Source organism: Oryx dammah, unplaced genomic scaffold (assembly GCF_014754425.2).
Source record: "Oryx dammah isolate SB20612 unplaced genomic scaffold, SCBI_Odam_1.1 HiC_scaffold_17, whole genome shotgun sequence".
In the NCBI taxonomy this organism is placed as follows: Eukaryota; Metazoa; Chordata; class Mammalia; order Artiodactyla; family Bovidae; genus Oryx; species Oryx dammah.
In genome coordinates, this window is record NW_024070201.1 from 47919502 (window position 1) to 47946290 (window position 26789).

The following is a 26789-nucleotide window of genomic DNA, read 5'->3' on the forward strand; positions in this document are numbered from 1 at the left end:
ATCCCTGATGAACATAAGCAGAACAATTAGTATATGATCTCATAGAGGAAGGAAGGCATTAACTCTTACAGTTCTTATGTAAGAAACATTTCCCAGTAGTCAAAAGCATCAATTTCTAGAACAACAGTGTGTACTCCACAAGTCCGGTCATCTCTGACAAGAGCTTTGATGGATTTTCATTGAAGACACTAAAAAATTAAACAGCAAAAGAGCAGAGAAAGAAATATTTACTATATATTATAAGATAAAAATAGAGAAAATTCAGAGTAAATGTCTATGGATTTTCAAAAGCTTCCTGTCAGTAATGTTCTTGAATTAATCACTTATTGTTTCTAGGCTATCTTTTAATCCCTGACAGCTGATTTGGCCCTAAAGGCTCACCATTAATTTAACTTCATATTTATTTAATAATGTATAATACTTTAAATTGAAAATATATAATATTTTAATAGTAAAATAAGCACACATTATATGGAAAAGGGAAATGGAAAAGGATACATATGTATATGCATTCCCTCTTTTACCCACTCTTTTCATATATATATATATATATATGTATGTAAGAGGGAATATATATGTATATGTACATAAAATAAGGTCACTGTAATTTTTGAAGCTCTTCCTATATGCCTTCCCATAAAATAATGTTAAAATAGATTTACTTCAGACATCTAGTACGTCAGATGTCTTTAATTAGTAATAATTTGCAATAATCCTCTTCATTTCTATGTATCATTTCTTACTTTTTTATTTCTGTAAATGAGGTTTCTACATAATCCCATTTTACAAAATATTCTATCAAGTATTACTGGATAATGAAGATGTAGTACATATGTACAATGGCATATCACTCAGCCATAAAAAAGAACAAAATAATGCAATGTGGATGGACCTAGAGACTATCATACTTGGTGACGTAAATTAAACACAAAGACAAATATAATATCGTACTTCTTATATGTAGAGTCTGAGAAAAAAAAGGTACAAATGAACTTATTTATAAAACAGAAGTAGAGGCACGGATATAGAAAACAAACATGGTTACCATGGGATAAGTGAGGGGAAGGAATATATTGGGAGACTGGGATTGGCATATATACAATACTGTATATAAAATAGGTAACTAATAAGAACCTGCTGTATAGCAGAGGGAGCTTCACTCAATACCCTGTAATAATCTATATGGCAAAAGAATCTTTAAAAAATAAAAAAAGAGTGGATATATGTATATGTGTAATTGATTCACTTCACTGCACACTTGAAATTAAACAACACTGTAACTCAACTATACTTCCATAAAATATTTTTAGAAAACAGTAACTTTTCCTAATTTTATGATGCTTTGGCACCTACCTCTGAGAACCCATAGCAAACCCATCAATGCAGTGCAAGGCATTTACCATAAGTGGCTTTGGCTTTCAATAACAAACAAGTACTTTTTCCCTTTTGAAAATGCAATTTTAACATCTAGTTTTACTTTCCCTGGACAATCTTCATTGTGCTTGCCTCTACGAGTGCTGTGTATGCCATGCCCTTGACTGACGGCATTGGGCACGGAAGCTAAGCCCTATGGGATAACCAGCCCCTTCAGTTCTCTGTTTTATTTTAGCCCTGTCTAAGCCTATTGACTGTCCTGAGAAGATTCTTCACTTGCCTCATCCTCTAGTCTAGATATTGTCAGCTTCAGACATCTTCGCTACAACGTCTCAGCTTCTCCCTCATGCTTCTTTGTAGACCCTTAGTATCTGACAGCTTAAAAACTGAAAGTTCTCAGGCTCAACAGTCTGTAATTCCAAAGAGAACTTTTGCCTGGCATCTATAATGAGGAACAGAAGGAAATACCACGCAAACTTTCTCTTCGTGGAATAAGAAAGATTCGTCACCTTCCCCCTTTTCCGCCAATGCAGTCATCTCTGTCCTCTTAGGGCTGGACATCTCTCTGCTCCTGTTTTCCAGCCCCAAGCAGTTTACACTGAACCTTCACTAGCTCTGTTGTCTAAGATGAAGCAGTCAGCCACTCACCATGCTCTGCATTTACCAGTCAGAATAATTGTCCAACACATTTATTTTTGTTTACCTTCAAACAACACTTTTTGCTTAGTCTGCAAAATCTACTAAAATCTCTCATTGAATTTCTTTATTCTTCTTCCTTATTCAGAAATTTTGCTTTAATTTCTATTTAAATCTCAACATATCAAAAGGCTCTAGATATTAACATAGAAGTAGAAATATAGAATGCACACATACAAAGATTATATTATGGTCATATTAGAAGGAGATTTATTTTTCCCATGCCCAAAGTTATTCTATGCATTTTCCTTTTATTCTTCTAACATCAATATAAATCACATATTCTTTAATTCTCAGAGAAGTTACAAAAAGTAAGGTGAATCATTGTTTTTTTAAAATATTTTTCTCCATGCTCTACATCCTCTCAGTGCAAACTGCAGCTTTAGAAAACTTCAGTGATTAGCCGGTCCATAGATTTAATTTTGGGGTAGGCAAGAATATCCCTATTTATACTCTATTTTTCCTACCCTTTTCTCTTACTGACTCACCTACGATGTGTTTCACTTTTTCTCAATCCCTTCATTATTGCCCTTTTTTGGTATATTTTCTTCTGACATTCAATACATTTCATTAAACATAATTCTTTGGGTCATTTTGTTTATTTAAATGCAATTTAATCACAGTAAGGTGAAAAGTAAATGGTAGGAAGAGACTGGACTAATGACAAGATTGTTTCAAAGGGCAGAAAAGACTCATGGAATACAGTTACCTATTCCAAACAGTTAAGGGAGAACCACTGAGGATAAGAAACCATTTTATTATAGCCTCTCTAGCATCTTGCCTATAGTCTTCAATTACTTGTTCACTGACCAACCTATCTTAAAATTGTTGATAAATATTGAAGTAGGATATTAAGATATGTCATATACTTCAAAATTGTTTACCTCTAAAGACAATGACACTCCTGTTTTCATTCTTCATAAATTACACATTGTTCTTTCAATGATTTTTGCTCTCTTTAATCTTTGTATCTTAAACTGTGCCAAAATCTACCCACTATTTATTTGTAATTAAAACTTTTGATTTTTTTTAATTTTTTTTTTATTTATATAATTTATTTTTTTTACTTTACAATTCTGTATTGGTTTTGGCATACATTGACATGAATCCACCACGGGTGTACATGCGTTCCCAAACATGAACCCCCCTCCCACCCCCCTCCCCACAACATCTCTCTGGGTGATTCCCGCGTACCAGCCCCAAGCGTGCCATATCCTGCATCGGACATAGACTGGCAATTCGATTCTTACATGATATTATACATGTTTCAATGTCATTCTCCCAAATCATCTCACCCTCTCCCTCTCCCACTGAGTCCAAAAGTAAGCCAATTATATCAACATGAATCCCTAATCATACAACCAGTAACTCATTTCCCAATGTTTCAGTTCCATACTGATTTTCTCTGCCTAAACTTGCCTCCACTGCAGGTAAACTCACATTCTCTTTTGGTTGCTTTCTCTATTTTTTTTCAGCCTTGCTATTATCTTTATATTTCTTCTCATTTCTCTTCGTATTTCTGTGCTTTTATTTTTTGCTCTCTTTGCTTTATTTCTCACCCAAGAAGACTTTTCATCTCTGTCTGAAGATCAAACTTGAATGGATTCCAGAGGCTATAATTTTGATTCTCCACATACCTGAGGTGTTGAAAACCTTTGATTCTGTGAATAATGAGGCTTAAATGTTTATACCATCTCTCTATATATTCCTGGTTTCACCTGAGATAGAAGCTTAGGGATTGGTTTCAGAGCCAACTGGATCCCTAGAGATGAAATTAATATAAACAGCCCTTAATTGTATCAAAAGCATGTGATCCTGAAATTTGTAAAAATGTGCCACTACATTTATCCACATACCTCTTCCAGTCCTTTAAAATCTAGTAGTTTTCACTTTTCTAAAGAGCATATGAGAATAAATTCATGATAATACTCTAACCCCCTTCTGTTATAAGGTATTTCCTGCTTTTCACTGAACAGAGCTTTTCATTAGCTATGGGTTTCATAATCATGCATTAAGCCCTAAGAGGATTCAAGTCTCCACACTAAGCTCTGTAAAGGCAAATTCCATTCTCTGGTTCATTACAATTTCCATAGTATTTAGCATGGAGCAGTTTTCCAATCCATTCTTTTTCTTAGCTTATATCTTCTTTATCTACCTCTTTGAATTTATTTATAGATTTTAGAAACAGGATCAATTTACACAAGATATATAGGAGGACTTTTACTGAAATGTATTAAATCTATAAACCAATTTTGGAAGAATCGAAATTTGAATCCAAGAATATAAACCTCAATTAATTAAAGTTTTTATTTTTTCTCAGGGCCATTTTATAGTTTTCTGCTATATAAAAAAATTTACTACAGAAAACCCAATTAAACAGAGTTGGGAGACCAGAGCGGGGAGCTCTCCTGCCTTGCAATAATAGGAGAGCCCAAGAGGAAAAAGAAAAACTACTCTTCTTTTCTGACAAGGACTTAACTAATGAAAAGTCCTGGACTCTGTTTCCAATAGCTTTCCCATTTTCCTTTTTCTCTCTTATAAACGCTTTTTTCTTCCCTTGCCATATGGAAACTTGCACGTGGTTCACCATGGTTGAAGACCCTGAATCACAATTTTCTGCTGATCCTGAACAAACTCATTTTGGCTGGAAAAATATTTGTCAGATCGTTTATTTCAGGTCAACAGTAAAAAGATAATATATATCTTATATTGTGCAAGTGTGTGTGCCCAGTCGCTTCAGTCATGTCCTACTCTTTGCGGTCTTATGGACTGTAACTCGCCAGGCTCCTCTGTCCATGGGATTCTCCAGGCAAGAATACTGCAGTGGGTTGCATTTCCTCCTTCAGGGGATCTTCCTGACCCAGGGATTGAATCTGCATCCCTTATGTCTCCTGCATTGGCAGGCAGGGTTCTTTACCATTAGCACCTCCTCTTATATTAGATTTATTATTAAGTGTTTGTACTAATTTATCCTTATGTGAAGAGCATTTAAAATTATATTTTTCTAAATCTTTGGTACTGATATATAAAAGTAAAATCAATTTATATTTTGTCTTTTTATGAAAAATTATTGTTTATTTTTATTTCTAATGAATCTTTTGTATAACACTTAGGCCTTGTTTTGTACCAATCATACCTTCATAAGTTATGCTAGCTTTTTTATCTCTTATTTCCAAACATTGTGTCTTTTATTATATTTATTGATGTTTTGTGACAGTCTCAGACTTTTGATAACAAGTGTTGTTTGGGACTGGCCCTTGTGATTCCAATATGATTGCAAAGCACCCTCATCAAGAAGCATCAAGAAACCTTGAAAACAGGCATAGTAATAATTATCAAAATGATAACTGCAATAGTAAGAGCAGCCACTTTTACCAGTCTTTAAGTGTCACAAGCCAGTTGCATGAGTTCTTGTATTTTTCCTCATTTTAGGGAATTGAAACTCAGAGTTAAATCATTTGTCCAAAGTTGGGAAGCTTTAACTATTAGAGCATGCAGTTTTTACCGACAATACATATACATATACAAAAGAACACAAATAGATGTGCTTAACAAAACACGGATCTGACTACAGACCTAAAGCAGCCTCCATGATATAGCTCCAGCTCTGTCTGACTATTCTGCTTCATGGAATAAGGAAGCCTTGTAGGGCATTAACCATAAATGGCTAATGCATATGCATAATGGGAATTCAGTTGACCTCTCTGTGAATTAACTCATTTCAAGACTTACCTATGGACTTTTCAGTCTCTGGGTACTGTTTCCTGATTTATCATCCCCAGAGGCCTCAGTTGTACTAAAAAGGTAACAGCATAGGAGAACAAAATCATACTGTCATGATCAACCCTTGTCCCTAACAACTGGGACTGAAGTAGCTTCATCCTAAATTCATCTCTTGTTTATCCCTGATATGTAAGTACCTGAAAACTGTCATGTTCAAATTATGAATCTTACCAATGAAGATAAGTATCATGAACTTGAAGATGTGTATCTTATTCCTAATAAGCTGTTGTGCTTTTACTGTTTAATAGCTGCTTCAGTCTCAGGATATACTCAAGACCTGAAACAGTCTGGGTAATACTACCATCATGACTACATAAATATCACTCTACTTTTAATACAAAGAACAAATAAACAGTCTCACTTAATAACTCCCATATAAATAGTGAACTTTATTCTAACTTTAAAGCCATTCTGTATGTGTTACTTAAACTACATTTTTCACATTTTTGTGAAACCCAGAGAATTGGGTTGTTTAGGCCCTTCTGAAAGGAAAACATACTGGAAAATTTTCTGTGCAGTATTCTGCTTTCCTCTAAAGTCTCTTAAAAAATAATAAAATAGCTTTGCCAGAGAGGTATAGTATTACCTAAAGAGAGTCATACTCTTTTTTTGATAATTCAGGACAAGTAGAGGTTGATAATGATTAGTGCATCATGTGCTTTTGAAAATTTTCTTATTATTTAGTTTTCTCTTCATGAATCAGTAATCAAGTAGTTTTTCATCATATTATGAAAACTGATATGAGCAGAGTTATTTATAGGATATGGTGTAGAAGGATTTACAACTCAAAATTCAAAGTATTTAAATTGATTTGCTAGATAACATTTGGAAGAAAATTGAAAGAGGATCAGAATCTCCATTTAGCCAAAAAGGAACAACTTAACAGTGCGGGGAGAGGCATTAGCAAGGAAGGCTGATGTTAGAGACTGAATTAGGTGAGGTTAACAGACAAACCAGACAAAAGAGGGGCCCCAGGCAGCAAAAGAACATTCTCCTCCAACAGCTCACTTAGCTTTCACATCCGTCCTGGAGACAGAACTTCCAATCTCTACTTAACGGCATGATTACACAGACCAAACAAGCTTGCGTTCTTGCACAATATCTGCTGGAATAAAACTATTTTTTTTTTCTTTGAACATTTATCTCACTCCTTTAAAATTAGTGTCATGAGCAAATTTTGGGACCAAGTCTAACAAATAGCTCTCTGCTAGTAGTTCTATGACTTGACACAACTGGATTAGCATTTAGGCAGACAAATATCACAATGGTATTAAGTCACTGTAACAAGTTTATTTTGGAGAAGGCAATGGCACCCCACTACAGTACTCTTGCCTGAAAAATCCCGTGGACGGAGGAGCCTGGAAGGCTGCAGTCCATGGGGACTGAACGACTTCACTTTCACTTTTCACTTTCATGCATTGGAGAAGGAAATGGCAATCCACTCCAGTGTTCTTGCCTGGAGAATCCCAGGGACGGGGGAGCCTGGCAGGTTGCCGTCTATGGGGTCGCACAGAGTCAGACATGACTGAAGTGATTTAGTAGCAATAGCAACAAGTTTATTCTTCGCCGTACTATGAATGAGTCTTCCAACGTCTAAGGTGAACAATATTCAAACACCTGCCAAGTTTTTTTCTTTTGAATGGATGTAATTTATTTTATCAAATCTGGGAACTCCTAAGTGTTGCTTTCTAATTGTCTTTCTCCTTGACATCTAATCCTTAAGGGTAATAAATATCACTAAAATGTTATAGACAGCCTAGAAATAGAAGTAGTTTGGATAGGGGAAAATAATTATAGCAAGTTGGACGTGGAGTCCAATCCAGATAATCCAGTTCACGGAGCAGCTACAACAGCTCAGAAACAATTGAAGGTGGATTGCGATCATTAGAATTTGAGATTGCCAGAGAATAATTACAGAAAAGAAATAGTTAAGAAAGGGAACATGACCTTTTAAGAATTCTCCATCATGACAACAGGATTATAGTAACACAATGATTGAAAATGTAATTAAAGATAAGAATAGTAGTACCTAGGAACTGCCTGAATATTTCAAATCTGAGGAGTATTATCAAATCCCTCATAACAAGGATTGATGATAAACTTGCAACTAGCTCTATTGTATTTTTGGACAAATTTGTACCTTAATTCATTATTCTCCAAAGAGCACATGAACAAGTAATTCTCAACAAAATTATTTTTTCCCAAACATAAGCATTAACAAATTACATTTCTAAAATTGTAACTTTTGGTGAATTTTACTCGGTATGGTAAGCTGAATCATATATGTAAATTTCAACTACACACCAAAACGTATAGCAAAAATAGATGTAATAAAAATGATAAAAATATATTGTTATGCTCCTTAGGTCAGACAACAAATATAAAATACATTATAGGTAGATAGGTAGATATTTTGAGATGCAATATAAAAATATACAACTGTGTTGAAACTGAATCCACAAACCCACTTGACTCCTGCTATAGAGACACATTGGTGGTTGGCAGCTCAGTACCTATATGAGACTCAGAATGATAGTGCCTCATGTTTGACAAGGAATCAGTTCAAAGAACCAAGTCATTAACCCACATGGAGGGTGGAAATACCTGTTGTCACAACATGAGTCTGCTCCCAATAACCAGCTAGGTCTTGAGATTGTTGGCAAAAAATGGGCAACACTGCACTTAATTCTCCTTTGAAATAAGATCTCTTACCCATTATAAAAAGACATTACAATTTACAAACTTCAGGAAGTCAGAAGAGCCAACTACTACATCTAATCATGGAAAAGGAATAAAATAAATCAAGAAACAAACAAGGAAATTTCCACTCAAGATGGGATTATGAGTAGAACTGCAAAACAAAGATGAAGACTAATACAAAGGTATTCTACAATTTCAATAATAAGGATACTTACCCATGAGAAAAGAAGTAAATCAAACTAGAGATGAATTTTGGAATTTGGCAACCTTACTATTCTCAAAAAAATTAAAGACCATAATAACAATACAAATAAATGAAAAATTATTGGGGGAATTGGTAGCTATAAATTGAAATTGTATTTATACAATTATATAAATTATAATTTTATAATTTATAAAATAGATTATATTTATGAAATATAAAATATTTAAATTATTAGCTATTTATTTAATATTAATAATAATGTTATTATTATTACTAAGGATTATTAAAATAACTTTTATTTAAAAAGAAAAATAGAATAAATGAAATAAAACTCAATAGTTGTTAGAGACCAGACACAGATAAAGACAGAATTAATAAATTAGAAGGTAGTACTAAAGAATGCACCAAAATGCAACATAAATAAAGGAAGAGTTTGAAAATATGAAACAATCTAACTAGTAAGTTATTACTAAATAGACAATGTTGAAAGTTATAATGGCAGAGGACATTCAAAAGTTATAATGGCAGAGGACATTCAAAACTGAAAAATCAGATTGAAAATATCAATCTCCAAGTAGAAAATATTAATTGTAAATCTCTACCTATGTGCTTCATATTGAACTGCAGAACATCAATGATAAAGAGAACATTGTAAGGACTAAAAAGAGGAAGAACACTTCAACTAAAAGGAACAAAAGACTATGTGCCAGCAAGAAATAGATGTCCATAAAGAATCAATTCAGGAATGTTTTTTGAAGGATTTCTTTACAGAGGTGTACACAAGGTAGGAGCTTCTTGGGTGGCACTAGTGGTAAAGAACCCATCTGCCAATGTAGGAGGCTTAGGAGACAGTTTGATCCTTGCGTCAGGAAGAGCCCCTGGAGGAGGGCATGGCCACCCACTCCAATATTCTTGCCGGGAAACTTCCATAACAGAGGAACCTGGCAGGCTACGGTCCATAGGGCTGCAAAAAGTCAGACACGGCTGAAGTAACTTAGCCTGCACACTCGCATAAAGGATCAAGGGGAAGAAAGATGATGAAGGAACATTCAGAACTGTGGTAGGAGAAGAATATGCAAAAATAAAATAATCAATATAGTCTGATCACAGGCTTCTATGACAACAATTTATGGTATTTTTCTATATGACTGGTGTGTGTGTTAGTTGTTTAGTCGTGTCCAACTCTTTGCCACCCCATAGACCACAGCTCACCAGGCCCCTCTGTCCATGGGATTCTCCAGGCCAGAACACTGGAGTGGGTTGCCATTTCCTTCTCCAAAGCATGAAAGTGAAAAGCGAAAGTGAAGTCGCTCAGTCGTGTCCGACTCTTCACGACCCCATGGACTGCAGCCTACCAGGCTCCTCCGTCCATGGGAATTCCCAGGCAAGAGTACTGGAGTGGAGTGCCATCACCTTCTCTGCCTGAACAATGGAGTGTTATATTTACATAAGAAAAGCAAAAGTCTCAAATTCTTTATTTGGAAAATAGATAATTATATGTAACTATATTCATTTGTATAAGATATTGTCTCTTTGACTATTTAGTTGAACAGTCAGTCCTTGTGTTGAATGTATGTCTATTATAAACTATATCTCTTGTAGGTTTCAATTTGTTTTCCTTTTCTCTCAGTTTTCATCTTTAGTTGGATATTGACATTTAACTCTATATATATCTATTTTTATCCATTTAGGTTTATACTTAAGAACTATATGAATAGCCGTTGGATTGACAGGAACTTAAATGATTGCAATAGGCTAGAGTCAGGCATTTGAGCTAATCTGTTTTCATCGCTGCAGAAAGTGTTTCCTGGGCCTCTCATCTCGATTTCCTCATATTCTGGCATGTCCATCTTCAACACCTCTGAAACCGATATCACTACCTTCTTCCTGATTGGAATCCCAGGGCTGGAGTCTGCCAACATTTGGGTCTCCATTCCCATTTGTCTCATGTACATTGTTGCCATCATGGGGAACTGCACTATCCTCTTTTTCATAAAAATGGAGCCTTCTCTGCATGAACCCATGTATTATTTTCTATCCATGTTGGCTGTCTCTGACCTGGGACTGTCCTTCTCCTCTCTCCCTACCATGCTAAGAATATTTTTGTTCAATGCTCCAAGAATTTCCCCCAATGCCTGTATTGCCCAAGAGTTTTTCATTCATGGATTTTCAGCTATGGAATCATCAGTACTTCTCATCATGTCTTTTGATCGCTTTATTGCCATCTGCAATCCTTTGAGATATGCTTCTATCCTAACCAGTACCAGAGTCATAAAAATAGGCCTTGTCTTTTCTCTCAAAAATGTTTTGTTGATCCTTCCTTTCCCTTTCACCCTGAAACATCTAAGATACTGTAAGAAGAACCTCCTTTCCCATTCTTACTGCCTCCATCAGGATGTCATGAAGCTGGCCTGCTCTGACAACAAGATTAATGTCATTTATGGCTTGTTTGTGGCTCTCACAGGCATCCTAGACATAATGTGTATTTTCATGTCCTACATTCTGATACTTAAATCAGTGTTGAGCATAGCATCACAGAATGAAAGGCTCAAAATCCTCAGTACATGTGTTTCCCACATCATTGCTGTGCTTATCTTCTATGTTCCCATTATCTCCCTAACTGTTATCTACCGGTTTGCCAAATACAGCTCCCCAGTTGTTAAAATCCTCATGGCTAATGTATTCCTGCTGGTACCTCCATTGATGAACCCCATTATATACTGTGTGAAGAACCAGCAGATAAGAAATTTGATTTTAGTGAAACTGTGTCAAAAATACAGCTGACAGGGGTTCTTAACCAAAATGTAAATCCAGTTAGTACAAGACACGGAGCAGCAGAGTTAATCAATCACACCATATATTAACCACTTTACAATATACAATATCTTCTCTCAATGTGTTTATTAAGATTGAAAACTCAGCCTTCCTGGTTAAGGATTTAGGATTAGAGTTCTTATGTAAACATAAAATGTTCTAAACTCTCTTTTCACTCAGCTTTCCTTACTAGCCTTTTGAACACAATATAAACTTGCCATTTTGATCATGTTTAATGTGATATTTTATATGTGTATACAACTGTCTAGTGATTAGAAGTGACAGAGGATTGATTGTCCATTTAAAATATCTCTTTTCAACACATAGTTTTTCACTTTATGATGTTTACCTGTGTTCTCAGGAACGGAAATTGAGAAGGGCAATGACAGTGCATACATGGAGCAAATAAGACAAACAAGTACGCATGTATGCAGAGTTTGCAAAAATACAAGACTAATTTAGTTCATTTATTTTGTTGTACTATTTCTTCCATGAGCATTAAGATATCATTTTGTAAGTTACATAAGGCAGAAAATTTTCTGTATTCAAGGTTTTACCTAAGGCAAAGCAAGAGAGTTCCAGAAAAACATTAATTTCTGCTTTATTGACTATGCTAAAGCCTTCGAATGTGTGGATCACAATAAACTGTGGAAAATTCTGAAAGAGATGAGAATACCAGACCACCTCACCTGCCTCTTGAGAAACCTATATGCAGGTCAGGAGGCAACAGTTAGAATTGGACATGGAACAACAGACTGGTTCCAAAGAGGAAAAGGAGTATGTCAAGGCTGTATATTGTCACCCTGATTATTTAACTTTTATGCCGAGTCTATCACGAGAAACGCTGGTCTGGAAGAAGCACAAGCTGGAATCAAGATTGCTGGGAGAAATATCAATAACCTCAGATATGCAGATGACACCACCCTTATGGCAGAAAGTGAAGAGGAACTAAAAAGCCTCTTGATGAAAGTGAAAGAGGAGAGTGAAAAAGTTGGCTTAAAGCTCAACATTCAGAAAACAAAGATCATGACATCTGGTCCCATCACTTCATGGGAAATAGATGGGCAAACAGATGGGCAAACAGTGGAAAGAGTGACTTTATTTGTTTAGGCTCCAAAATCACTGCAGATGGTGACTGCAGCCATGAAATTAAAAGATGCTTACTCCTTGGAAGAAAAGTTAGGACCAACCTAGATAGCATATTCAAAAGCAGAGATATTACTTTGCCAACGAAGGTCCATCTAGTCAAGGCTATGGTTTTTCCAGTAGTCATGTATGGATGTGAGAGTTGGACTGTGAAGAAAGCTGAGCACTGAAAAATTTATGCTTTTGAACTGTGGTGTTGGAGAAGACTCAAGAGTCCCTTGGACTGCAAGGAGATCCAACCAGTCCATTCTGAAGGAGATCGTCCCTGAGATTTCTTTGGAAGGAATGATGCTAAAGCTGAAACTCCAGTACTTTGGCTACCTCATGCAAAAAGTTGACTCATTGGAAAAGTCTCTGATGCTGGGAGGGATTGGGGGCAGGAGGAGAAGGGGATGACAGAGGATGAGATGTCTGTATGGCATCACCGACTCGATGGACGTGAGTTTGAGTGAACTCCGGGGATTGGTGATGGACAGGGAGGCCTGGAGTGCTGCAATTCATGGGGTCACAAAGAGTTGGACGTGACTGAGCGACTGAACTGAACTGATAGCTGATTTTACATTATATAATTTGTTTTTTCTCTTATGCAAGGATATAAACCTTGGGAAGGATTAATTTTCATAAAATAACAGCTCTCACAAAGAAATAAAATAACATCTATTACATCATTTAACTCATTTTAATGAAAGACCAGGCAAATGATACACCTAATACGAAGGAGACCAAATATAAAAGATACATTTATGAAAAACATTATATTAATTTGCAAATGAGTTGAAATATGACTTCTTCCATCCTATAGGACACATGACAATTGACTCTCCACCAGATAATTTATGTGAATGTCTACCAACATGAATTATTTTGACTGCTATTAGTATTACAACTTGCAGAGTTGGAAAATAGATTAAAGACAATGAAAACTCTATGTCCCCACATGATGAGAAGTAAATAACCCATCAGAGTGGACTGTGAACAGTGAAGAATTTTCCATTGAAGAATACCTTTTTTCATATAGCCTTTTCCATTTTTGTGAAATATTATTTTAAAGAAAATTCATTCTCGATCCAAGAAAAGGCTCTCCTCATTAGATTTGGCTTCATTATTTATACAGATGAAGAAAGAATGTTAATTTATCAGATAGGATTTCCTAAGTCTGCAGTGCTGGAAATTTCCACATAGAATCTCAGATAGGATGTTTAAAAACTGCTATTGTATTCTATCAAAAGAGGAAAGAGAGGAAGCTATAATTTTAAAAAAAAAATCCTTGATCAGATTACTTCTCAGGTATCCAAACATATGGGTAGTATTTTACTTTCTTGCACTCTGCAACACATCCCACCATTCTGACCTGCCTTTCTGATCTCTTTTACCATCTCTATGGCTACCTATAAGTCAAGTAACATACTAATTTACCTAGGTGGGCTTTGTCAGCATAGACTTTGCAAAGTCAACCTTTGTTCCCTAAAAATGACTGGTCAGACCTGATTAAATGAGTAACATTTTCAATGTTGCATAATCAACTTTTCAAATTATATCATGTTTAAAAAGAGGACAGGTTCTTATTATTACCTATAAAAGTAATACATTGTACTGAAAAGTAAAGACCCTCAATAAAAGTTTTTTGAACTCAGAGGATTCAGTGAGAATCAGCTATGACTTCATAATGTTTCATTCAATTCATAAAAGCAGAGTCTATTAGATTATTATAACTTAAGAGAATGAGATACAGCCTCATTATATATTCAGAAAATAGAACATAAATCACATCAACAGTACTCCAAACAAACACAGTAAAATGTTACTCATCAGTTCATCCAGTTCTATGCTATTTATTCTTGTTCCACTTGATCTTGTTTTAGCAGTCTCATGAACTTATTTGTCTATTGACTAAAAAGAGTTATGGAAATCATGATTCAGCCCACTGGAACAGCCTGAAAGTTACCCAGGAGTTGAGTCATAAGAGTTTAAAGTCATTGATTCAGTCCTTTTTCATTTGTTCTGGCAGGTTCCTTTTGTGTTAAAGAAAAAAACTCCAGCCCTATTGCTGATTACAGAGCTTTCATGAATGCATATCAGAGTTAAAAAAATTATCTATTATTTTGAGAGAGTTGAGCTAACTTAAGATGATTAAGTTTATCTTTAAGTGGTCATTGTTAACTTATTACTTATCCTTTCAAATGTAAAAAGTCAGATGAGAATTGAGAACACAAAAAATGCAACTGACAAGTAGAACTGGGTATTTCCATGCCATGCAAAACAAGATAATAAAGCTATTACAAAAAAAAGAGATTTCAAGCAAAATGTCTCTAAGGGTAATTATATAGACTATCTAAGTGCAATAATGTTATATATGATATACAAAAATAATTAGCATAGTTTTTACCATGGAAATAACATTGATACATGACATAATAATCATGGGAAATGATATACATAATATACAGAGAAAATACCAAATAAAGAGATTAAGTGAATCTAGAGTAAGCCTAGATAACTGCATTTTTATAAAACTCCATAAGGAATTCTTATGTACATCCCAGGTTGAAAACTGCCCTTGAAGATGTTGGATGAAAATTAAATTTTCAAGGCCTTCTGAATTTCTAGAAGACATATAACTACACAAGATTAAATTCTAGTGGAGGAGACAGACACTTAAAGACATGCATACACTTATATTTTCTTTTTTTAAATTTTTACTGAAGATAGTTGATATACAATATTGTGTTACTCTCTGCTGCACCACAAAGTGGTTCCATTATAAACATATGTATTCTTTTTCATATTATTTTCCACTATGGTTTATCACAGGATAGTCAATGTAGTTCCCTGTGCTATACAGTAGGACTAACTAGTTTATCCATTGGATATATATAATATGTTGCATTTGCTAACCCCAAACTCACAATCCTTCCTTCCCCCACCACCTCACCTCTCCCTCTTGGCAATCACAAGTCTGTTCTCTATGTCTGTGAGTATATTTCAAGTTCATTTGTGTCATATTTTAGATTCTACATACAAGTGATATGTTATTTGTCTTTCTCTTTCTGACTTACTTCACTTAGAAGGCATGGTTATCATACCCTTTGAAACTGCTCTAAGATTATTCACATGATGCTGTCAATCCAAGTAAAGAGGAACATTAATTCTGCCAGAGGGATCCGAGGAGGCTTAGGAGATATTTTCCTCAATGAATTAATTCTTCCTATAGGAAGTTGGATGACTCTCCTTGGTTTCAGTCCCATTGAGATTCACCTACAGGGAGTTTTCTTTTTCTCTGAGTGTGGCCTGCTGATCTGCAATCCCCAAAGTATTCTTGGTCAGTTCTTAAGAAAGCACCAGGGAGGTTGTCTTTTCACCTTGCTTATAGTTTCATTTGTTGTGCAGAAGCTTTTAAGTTTAATTAGATCCCTTTTGTTTATTTTTGCTTTTATTTCCAGTATTCTGGGAGGTGGATCATAGAGGATCCTGCTGTATTTATGTCTTAGAGTGTTTTGCCTATGTTCTCCTCTAGGAGTTTTATAGTTTCTGGTCTTACATTTAGATCTTTAATCCATTTTGAGTTTATTTTTGTGTATGGTGTTAGAAAGTGATCTAGTTTCATTCTTTTACAAGTGGTTGACCAGTTTTCCCAGCACCACTTGTTAAAGAGATTGTCTTTAATCCATTGTATATTCTTGCCTCCTTTGTCAAAGATAAGGTGTAAGAAGACATACGGATGGTTAACAAACACATGAAAAGATGCTCAACATCACTCATTACCGGAGAAATGCAAATCAAAACCACAATGAGGTACCATTTCACACCAGTCAGAACAGCAGCAATCCAAAAGTCTACAAGCAATAAATGCTGGAGAGGGTGTGGAGAAAAGGGAACCCTCTTACACTGTTGGTGGGAATACAAACTAGTACAGCCACTATGGAGAACAGTGTGGAGATTCCTTAAAAATTTGCAAATAGAACTGCCTTATGACCCAGCAACCCCACTGCTGGGCATACACACCGAGGAAACCAGAATTGAAAGAGACACCTGTACCCCAATGTTCATTGCAGCACTGTTTATAATAGCCAGGACATGGAAACAACCTAGATGTCCATCAGCAGATGAATGGATAAGAAAGCCGTGGTACATATACACAATGGAGTATTACTCAGCCATTAAAAAGAATACATTTGAATCAGTTCTAATGAGGTGGATGAAACTGGAGCCTATTATACAGAGTGAAGTAAGCCAGAAAGAAAAAACACCAATACAGTATACTAACACATATATATGGAATTTAGAAAGATGGTAATGATAACCCTGTATGAGATACAGCAAAAGAGACACAGATGTATAGAATGGACTTTTGGACTCTGAGGGAGAGGGAGAGGGTGGGATGATTTGGGAGAATGGCATTGAAACATGTATACTATCATGTAAGAAATGAATCACCAGTCTATGTTCAATACAGGGTACAGGATACATGATGCTTGGGGCTGGTGCATGGGGATGATCCAGAGAGATGATATGGGGTGGGAGGTGGGATTGGGAACTCATGTACACCTATGGCTGATTCATGTCAATGTATGGCAAAACCAATACAGTATTGTAAAGCAAAATAAAGTAAAAATAAAAATTTAAAAAAAAAAAGAAGAAAGCACCAGGGAGGCAGGACTAGATTCTGCAGCTCTGGATAAATGGTTCTGACTACAAAGCAGTGAAATTCTGGTGATTGCTTGCCACCTCCATTTCCCTTTACACGGACATGTGGGTCCAAAGACTAAACAACTTACTGTAAGTTTTCTGATGTTCTAGCTACCACATGCCTTTGTCCTATCTCAAGCAAAATAATTTACATAGTATTTGACTGATTATAGTCACTAAGTGATTAGAAATGAATGGCATTACCCTGATCTTCTGAGAAGTCCAACAATTCTGTAAATGCACAGTAGAAGACCAGAGTTAAACAAATCTAGGCCAGAATCACTGAGTGAACACAGAAAGAAATTCAAAGCCAGGTACTCAGACTTGACTCTTGGATGACACATTTTTAAATGGTAGTTATCAACTTACACATTACTATGCATTGTTTCTGGATGTAGATATGTGAGACCACTGAGTCTGCAGTGAACATCAGTGAGAAGGCAAGAGTGACTACTAGAGAGATTTTTTTTTTTTTTTTTGCCATTGTTATTGTTCAGTCACTAAGTCATCTCAGACTCTTTGCAACCCCATGAACTGCAGCATGCCAGGCTCCTCTGTCCATCACTATCTCCCGGAGTTTGCTAAGTTCATGTCCATTGAGTGGATGATGCTATCTAGACACCTCATCTTCTGCCGCCCCCTTCTCCTTTTGCCTTTGACCTTTCCCAGCATCAGGGTCTTTTCCAGTGAGTCAGCTCTTTGCATCAAGTTGCCAAAGAATTGGAGCTTCAGCTTCAGCATCAGTCTTTCCAATGAATATTCAAGGTTGATTTTTAGGACTGACTGATTTGATCTCCTTGCAGTCCAAGGGACTTTCAAGAGTCTTTTCCAGCACCATAATTCAAAAGCATCAATTCTTTAGCACTCAGTCTTCTTTACAGTCCAACTCTCACATCCATACATGACTATTGGAAAAATCATAGCTTTGATTATATGAACCATTTCCTTCAAAGTGATGTCTCTGCTTTTATATGCTGTCTAGATTTGTCATAGCTTTCCTTCCAAGGAGCAAGCATCTTTTAATTTTGTGGCTACAGTCACCATCTGCATGTTTTAGGAGCTCAAGAAAATAAAACCTGTCACTGCTTCCAGTTTATTTTGAATGGCAGGTGTACAGAAGTCTCAGAAAAGGATGGCAAAGGACATCATAACTAACCAAGCACTTGAACAACGAAAAGTCAAGGCAAAGGAGAACATTTTTACTGTTTGCAAAAGGAAGAGACTTGAAAAAGCATAGTATTGCAGAAATTAAAAGGTAGCTGGAACATAATCAGGGGAGTTGAGCACAGAGAGGGAGGAGGATGGTAATTAATGTCCTTTTGTGGCCAGAATTACACTGTGATCACTACTATGATGATTAATTTCATACTTTATCTGCTTATGTTCACTACATGAAAAAAATATTCACAGTATGTATTTTCCTACTGGAATTCAACAATTCATTTCAGGAAAAGTAACATTTCTCTTGATCTAGAATGGTGATGCCCTTACCATATCATAAGGGCTGTTCTATAGTTTGAATATGAATTTTAAGTTTCCATTTGTGACCCCCTTAACAATGATTATGGAACACATTGTATTTAGCACTTTGACAGTAAATACAATCAAACAAATATAAAATATTAACTGTGGTCCTGCTATAACTTAATTTTTTTTTAATCTGGCTGATTCATAAAATCAGTGGGGGCATGAAACTCTGACTAGTCTTGTCATAGAGTAGCTTCAGGCTTTTCAGGTGTTGTAGATGTTTAAAGCTCCTTATTTCTCTTTAGGGTAGCTGTTCAGTCTTCACTGATTTCCCTGCTGAGTGTTTTCAGTGCTGCTCTCCTGTGACCTGTGCTTCTCTTTTAGTCCTCCTCTCATATCCTCATTGCTTGGACAGGATCTCTTTTAAAATGACCCTAAGTTGGCACTCCAATTTTACTCCACATTTGGTACCTAAATCCATGTGCCTTTTAGCCTAAAGAGGCTAGCTAGCCATTTCAGTTATCCTCAAAATTTCCTGGGTAGCAGTCAGACAAATGTACGCTGTATTCAGCTATTCAAAAGCTGCATCAAGGGTTTTGAGTAGGTTTTCTTGGTAAGAGGAAAAAAAATGTCCATATTTTAGTATGTTATATAAGAGAAACATTAAGGTAAGTATTTGGGATGCAGTTTCATTTTATTATATTAACAGCTCCATTGAGATACTGTTGTTATATCATAACATTCAAAAACTGTTAAAATGATTTCCAAAGTTGGTGAACCATTTTGAAATCCTTCTAGAAATGTAGGAGAGTTCAACTTTCTGAGGGGAATCATGGCTCAGGCAGTGAAGAAACTGCTTGCAATGTGGGAGACCCGGGTTTGATCCCTGGGTCGGGAAGAGCTCCTGGAGAAGAGAATGGCAACCCACACCAGTATTCTTGCTTGGAGAATTCTATGGACAGAGGAGCCTGGCAGGCTATAGTCCACAGGGTTGCAAAGAGTCAGACATGACTGAGCAGCCAACAACACTTTTAACTTTCTCCACATTCGTGCCAGCAGTTAAAATTGTCTTTTTTTATTTTAGTTCATCTGTGTACATGAATCGCTATCTGATTTGATTTTGACTTGCATTTTCCTAATGACTAATGATCTTAAGGATCTTCTTATCTTCATTGTAGAGTTGTAATAGTCCTTCCTATATTTTGTATACAAGTCCAGATATATTATTTGCAAACATTTTTATTCTGTGGGTTGTTTTTCTCACTTTCTTGTTGATGTCATTTGAATATTTCTTAATGTTGATGAATTGTTTTTTTACATATGTGCATATTTTTGTAATGAATTTCATAGTTAGCTTTCTGTTTGTGCCTTTGATGTCATATACATTGTTTAATCCCAGGTCACAAAAATTCATTATCTATGTTTCCTTCTAATACCTTTAATGCTTTAGCTCTTGAACTTATGTCTATGATATATTTTAAGAGAATTTTTGTATAAGCTGTGAAATAGGGGTCTAATGTCATTATTTGGGGTGTGGATATCCAGTTGTCCTAGCCCTATTTTTTTTTTTTTAAAGAATACTGTTTCTTAAAGTTAAATATTCTTCAGCAACTACAAATGCAATGCAATTGCGGTAAGTCATGCCCTCTATGATCCTATATTTATCCATACATTGTTCCAGCTAAAGGCCATCACTATCTAAAAAACAACGGTATAGGAAATAGACCTTGTGAAATTTACTGCTTCTTTTATGTATGCTAAATCTAAGGGGGAAAAAGATTATAGCTAACTGTTGGTGGTTACTTGTTTATGTTTCTCTTGATATGCTATTTATATGTATGGGTCCTGATACTATTTCTATTTATATATTATGAAATATTATCTTCATACTGTGAATTACAGGAAAATAGCTGAAGTCCCAAGATTTGTACCAAGCAGTTGACTGAAGCATGTACATTTGAACTAATCTATTTCTTCCATTGTAGGAAGACCTTTGCAAGATTCACATTGTGATTCCTTTGTACTCCTGCAATGTCCATCTTTAACATTTCTGAAGGGGAAATCTCTGCCTTCTTCCTGATTGGGATCCCCGGGATAGAGAATGTGCACATTTGGGTCTCTGCCCCCATCTGCCTTATACACCTTGTTGCTATCCTGGGGAACTGTACCATCTTCCTTCTAATAAAAACAGAGACCTCTCTGCATGAGCCCATGTATTTTTTCCTCTCCTTGTTGGCCTTCTCTGATTTAGGATTATCCATCTCCTCTCCTCCTACCATGGTGAGAATCATCTTGTTCAATGCCACTGGAATTTCCCCTGATGCCTGTTTTGCCCAAGAGTTTTTCATTCATAGATTCTCAGCTATGGAGTCATCAGTTCTTTTTATCATGTCCATAGATCACGTTATGGCCATCCACAACCCTCTGAGATACTTCTCAATTCTGACCAGTGCCAGAGTCATTAAAGTTGGCCTTGTATTCACAGCATTATGATTTTGTTTGTCATTGTTTTCCCCTTTATTGTAAAGAGGCAGAAATTTGTAAGGAAAGCCTTCTATCCCACTCCTACTGTGTCCACCAGGGTGTTATGAAGCTGACCTGTACTGAGAACAGGGTCAATATCCCCTCAGATTGTTTATGGCTCTTACTTCTTTATTATATTTGTTGTATATTTCTGCATCTTACATGCTAATCCTAAAAGTTGTTCTGAGCATCACCTCACACAAAGGCAGTCTCAAGGTCCTCAGCACTTGCATCTCCCACATCATATCTGTGCTGTGCTCGTCTTCTAGGTGCCTACTGTCACCTTGGCTGACCTTCACCACTTTGCCAAAAATGCTTCTCCAATTATTAGGGTCACCATAGCTGGTATCTTCCTTCTGGTTCCCCCTCTAATGAATCCCATTGTGTACTCTGTAAAAAGTCAGCAGATTAGAAATCGAATCCTGGTAAAATTATGTGAGAAACAAAGTTGATGGGCAATTACAGCTGCAGTGGAAGCTCCCCTACTTGGCAATTCCTGAGCAACTGTAGAAATCTGAAGATGGTAATGAAAGAATAGAAACTGGATACAAGGATACACGGTACATACTTAGTGGGCCCATCAAATATCAAGTTGTTTATTTAGCTAAGCATTAACAACAATCTAGATTAGATGTTTTAGGAGTAAGGTTTGGAATTATAATCTTTTTATAGCTAAGTTTTCCACCTCTTCTCTGGTTTTTATCTCTACAGGCAGCCAACTGTATATCAACCTTAACCACAGCAATATAGTCTCAATTAAGACTAAATAGATTTTCAAAGTATTATTCTAAACAAAAAGACAAAAACAGTAAAATAACATGTTCCTTTGCAGAATAAAAAAGAAGCCACTTATGGCTCTAATGAACTCAAGCATGGTTAGCAGTATCTGAAGTGTGCTGTGAGATTAACTGTACATATCCCCACCCAAACAAAACATCTCTTACTTGTGTGTGTATGCATGTCAGTCATTAGCAATTCAAAGAAACTATTAAAAATTCCCCTTTCCTAAAGTGCTATGAAATGCGTTTGGAGACAAAAGGCTTATATACATAAAATAATTTAAATGAAATGCAAAAAATATAGATAAGCAAATATTTATTTATATTTTCAATTGTTTGCAATAGGAGCCTGGTAGGTTGCAGTCCATGGGGTCACTAGGAGTCGGACACTACTGAACAACTTCCCTTTCACTTTTCTCTTTCGTGCATTGGAGAGGGAAATGGCAACCCACTCCAGTGTTCTTGGCCTGGAGAATCCCAGGGATGGGGGAGCCTGGTGGGCTGCCATCTCTGGGGTCACACAGAGTTGGACACAACTGAAGCGACTTAGCAGCAGCAGCAGCAGCATAAATTATCTCCTTTAAATGTACATTGAGTTATCTATTCTTTATCCAAGTATGTGCAATGCTATTTGTTATTTTTAAGCAGTATTATTTTTTAATTGTATCCTAAATCAGCTAAATCAATGTGCAAGTGACTTAAGAAGCAGATTTTAATCTTTGTCAGTACCCAGCAAAGTACCCATTACTTACCAGTTATTTGTTGGATTTAAAAACTTCATTATTTTAATCAGTTTTAAAGACATGAATAAAATGCATAATTGTAAAGCCAAAGAATCAAGTAAACTATGTCTGAGAAATCCCATTAATGTAGAGCTCACTTGTTCTACAAATCAATTTTTTGGGGCATAAAAGAAAATAAAAGCAAGTGAAAGTAGCACTTGGACATTATTTTAAAATGAAATAATACCATGTATATATAGGATCTAATCAGATCCTCACTGAAAGTTCCTGAATTAATTTAAATCTGCTTGTAATCAGAACTAATATCATTAATTCACACTCTCAAAAAAAAGCCTGCTTTAGTAAATGAGACATATACTCTATTGCAAGTGACAACAAATACAATATTATCTTAATAAAATTTTCTTTAGGTAAGATATTACAATGGCTCACAGATGTGAAATTTGTAGGAACCTGGGGAGCCTTAGCATAACTAAGTGCAGGAAAAGGTCATCAGCATCATAAAACTCTCATTCTCTTCCTCCTGTCTTCCTACTTATATCAGTGTTCTGGATGGAGCTAACCCACATGGTGTGCTAAGTAGACAAAAATTGGATAAATAGGCAGTAGGGACACTTTTTACTCCTTGTTTAACTGGGCTTCCCTGATAGCTGAGCTAGTAAAGAATCTGCCTATAATGCAGGAGACCCTCGTTCGATTCTGGGTTGGGAAGATCTGCTGGAGAAGGGATAGGCTACTCACTCCAGTATTCTTGGGCTTCCCTTGTGGCTCAGCTGGTAAAGAATCTGCCAGCAATGCGGGAGACCAGGGTTCAATCCCTGGGTTGGGAGATCCCCTGGTGAAGGGAAAGGCTACCCACTCCAGTATTCTGGCCTGGATAATTCCATGGACTTTATAGTCTATGGGGTCAACAAAGAGTCAGATGCAACTGAGTGACTTTCACTTCACTTAACAGAGGAAAGAAAACTTTCACTATCAGCTCCATTTAGAGATCTAGGGAAAATATTGAATGTAGCTTTGTTAATATCCTGAAGCAGAACTGATCACTACACCCATATAGTGAATATAAATTTAATGTGATTTGGAAAATTGGCCATGTACAAATCTCTATCCTCCATTTCAATCATTGTGATTTAGCATATAGAGTAAGTTTATATATAAGTAACATATAAAATGAAACAAGTGAGTGAGTCTCTCAGTCATGTCCAACTCAGACTGTATAGTCCATGGAATTCTCCAGGCCAGAATACTGGAGTGGGTAGCCTTTCCCTTCTCCAGCAGATCTTCCCATCCCAGGGACTGAAGCCAGGTCTCCCATATTTCAGGCAGATTCTTTACCAGTGCTCAGAGGTTAAAGTGTCTGCCTCCAATGCGGGAGACCCGGGTTCGATCCCTGGGTTGGGAAGATCCCCTGGAGAAGGAAATGGTAACCCATTCCAGTATTCTGGCCTGGAAAATCCCATGGACGGAGAAGCCTGGTAGGTTACAGTCCACGGGATCGCAAAGAGTCGGACACGACTGAGCGACTTCACCTTCACCTTCAATATACAAAATAAGGAAATTCTATTTCCAGAAAAGTTGGTGAAATGTTGGATAGGAATAAACCAGATAAAAATAAATAAATTAAAATAGACCAAGAAAACCCAATAATTGCCTACTAAAACTGCCAAATATGGCAGACTGACACAAGTGAGAAATAATGTCAAGACCCTTACTTAAGGAAAATGATTAGTAAAAGATACATAGGAAATTAACTCATGCAGTAGCCTGTAGGGATTTTATTTTAGATCTTAGAAAATACAGCCATCATTAAGCCACTGATTACAAACCAATGTATTAGTAATAATTTTTGAATCATTATGGAAATAAAGTCATTTTCAGAAGGCTATACTTAAGTATAGAGACAGGCACCCAAGTATATGTCATCTTAACTCATGGCACATATACAGGAGCTACTGAAAGCCCTCTTCTCAGTCTTGGCAAAGCACAAGAACCACATGGGAAGCTTTTAAAAGCTGGATCATAGTATAACATCACAGGCCAAGTAAAGCAGAATGCAAAATTGTTTTTAAGCAGTTCTCCTGTTGATGAATATTAAAGTTATATCCAAATTGTGGCTATAAAGTTTTAATAAGGATCCTTTAATAATTTCTTTAGAAATGGGGTTTTTACACCACTGAGTTGTATATTTATTTAGCTATGGTAGATAATGCCAAACTCTTTGTTGTCAAATAATTTGTATCAAATTACACTGTCACCAGTAAAGTATTAGAGTGTCAGTTGTCTCATATTTTTACCAAAATTTGTGATTCTCAATTCTTTTAATGTTAGTTATTCTAGTATGTATATCATAGTATCTCATTTAATATTAATTTGCATTTTTCTAAATGCAAATTGGAAGTGCCAGTTCAAGTACACTGCCTATTTTTAATGCTCTTTTCCTTATTCATCGGTAGGAATTCTATATATTCTTGTCAGATATATTTAATGAGAGTATTTATCTCAGTGGATGGTTTGCCTTTACAGTCTCATAAAAATGTCTTTCAGTGAATAGTTCTTTATTTTAATTAAATGCAAATGATCAATTATTTTTGCTTCAGGATTAACCTTTCTGTGTATTTGCTTTTATCAGGCTCATGAAAATATTATAATTTTTTCTTCTATAATCTTTTTCTTTTTGTATTTAGTACTTAGATCTATTATCTAACTTAAATTGATTTTTGATAAAGTTTAAGGCTTTTTCTCACTATTTATACATTAGTCGATTTCTTGAATTGAACCTTCCTTTCCCTTTTGAATTATGGCACTGTCATAAATCAAGTGATATTAAATGTCAGTATCTGAAATGTTTTATTCCATTACTTTGTCTAATTCTCATATTAATACCACACTGCTTAATAAATGCAGCTTAACAGTTAGTCATAAAATGTAATGCTTAATTCATCCAACTCTTTTTTTCATATCCTGGCTTATTTTACATATCCTGGCTCTTTGTGATCTTATATAAAATTGTCAATCAACTGGTCAGTTTTCCCAATAAAATCTACTAGAATTGGATTAGAATTTTACTAAATCAACATGTCGTTTTGGGAAGAACTGTCATCTTAACATCACAGAGTTTTCCAAAAAATAAGATATATCTATTATTTAGATCTTCTAGAAATTGTTTGCATTGTTTTGGCTTTCAGTTTAAAATCTTGGAAGTATTTTATTACATTTATTTTTATATATTTGATGTTTTGAAGTCTATTGTACATGACTTTTTAAATTTTAATTTCAGATTTTTTCAATTATGCAGAATTTCAGTTTTGTATATGGTTTTTATATCAGGCAATCTTTTCTAATTTCACTTATGTTTAATGTTTATATATGTTATGTTTACCATTTAACCATTTGCAAACACAGATATTTTTGCTTTATCCTTTAAAACTGTTATACTTTCATTTCTTTTTTGAACATTTCATATAATTTTGGACAAAAATACTGAGAAGCATCTTTGACTTTTCCCTACATCAGTGGGTAAATGTTCAACATTTTTTTCATTAAAATAATGTTAGTTTTTGGTATTTTTAGATTGTTTAAATAATTATACCTATGTATTTATTGACTGTACTGGGTCTTCACTACTGTGTGGTCTCTTCTCTAGTTGTGGAGAGCGTGGGCTATCCCTAGTTGCAGTGCATGGGCTTCTCATTGCAGTGGCTTCTCTTGTTGCTGAGTACAGGCTCCAGGGGACATGGGCTTCAGTAGTTGTGATTCCTGGGCTCTAGATCACAGGTTCAATAGTCGTGGCATGCAGGCTTAGTTGCTCTGTGGCATGTGGGATCTTCTTGGACCAGGGATTGAACTTGTGTCTCCTGCATTGGCATGTGG

General features: G+C 35.7%; 1 protein-coding gene and 1 pseudogene across 1 annotated transcript; both read left to right on the plus strand.

The window, feature by feature from the left end:
• The first annotated feature begins 10597 nt into the window (after positions 1-10597).
• On the plus strand, positions 10598-11542 carry LOC120876667 (olfactory receptor 51A4-like). Its single transcript, XM_040258638.1, has one exon. The coding sequence runs from the start codon at positions 10601-10603 to the stop codon at positions 11540-11542; it is 942 nt and encodes a 313-aa protein (XP_040114572.1). The 5' UTR covers positions 10598-10600.
• A 9360-nt stretch (positions 11543-20902) lies between these two features.
• On the plus strand, positions 20903-21846 carry LOC120875932 (annotated as a pseudogene).
• Positions 21847-26789: the final 4943 nt, after the last annotated feature.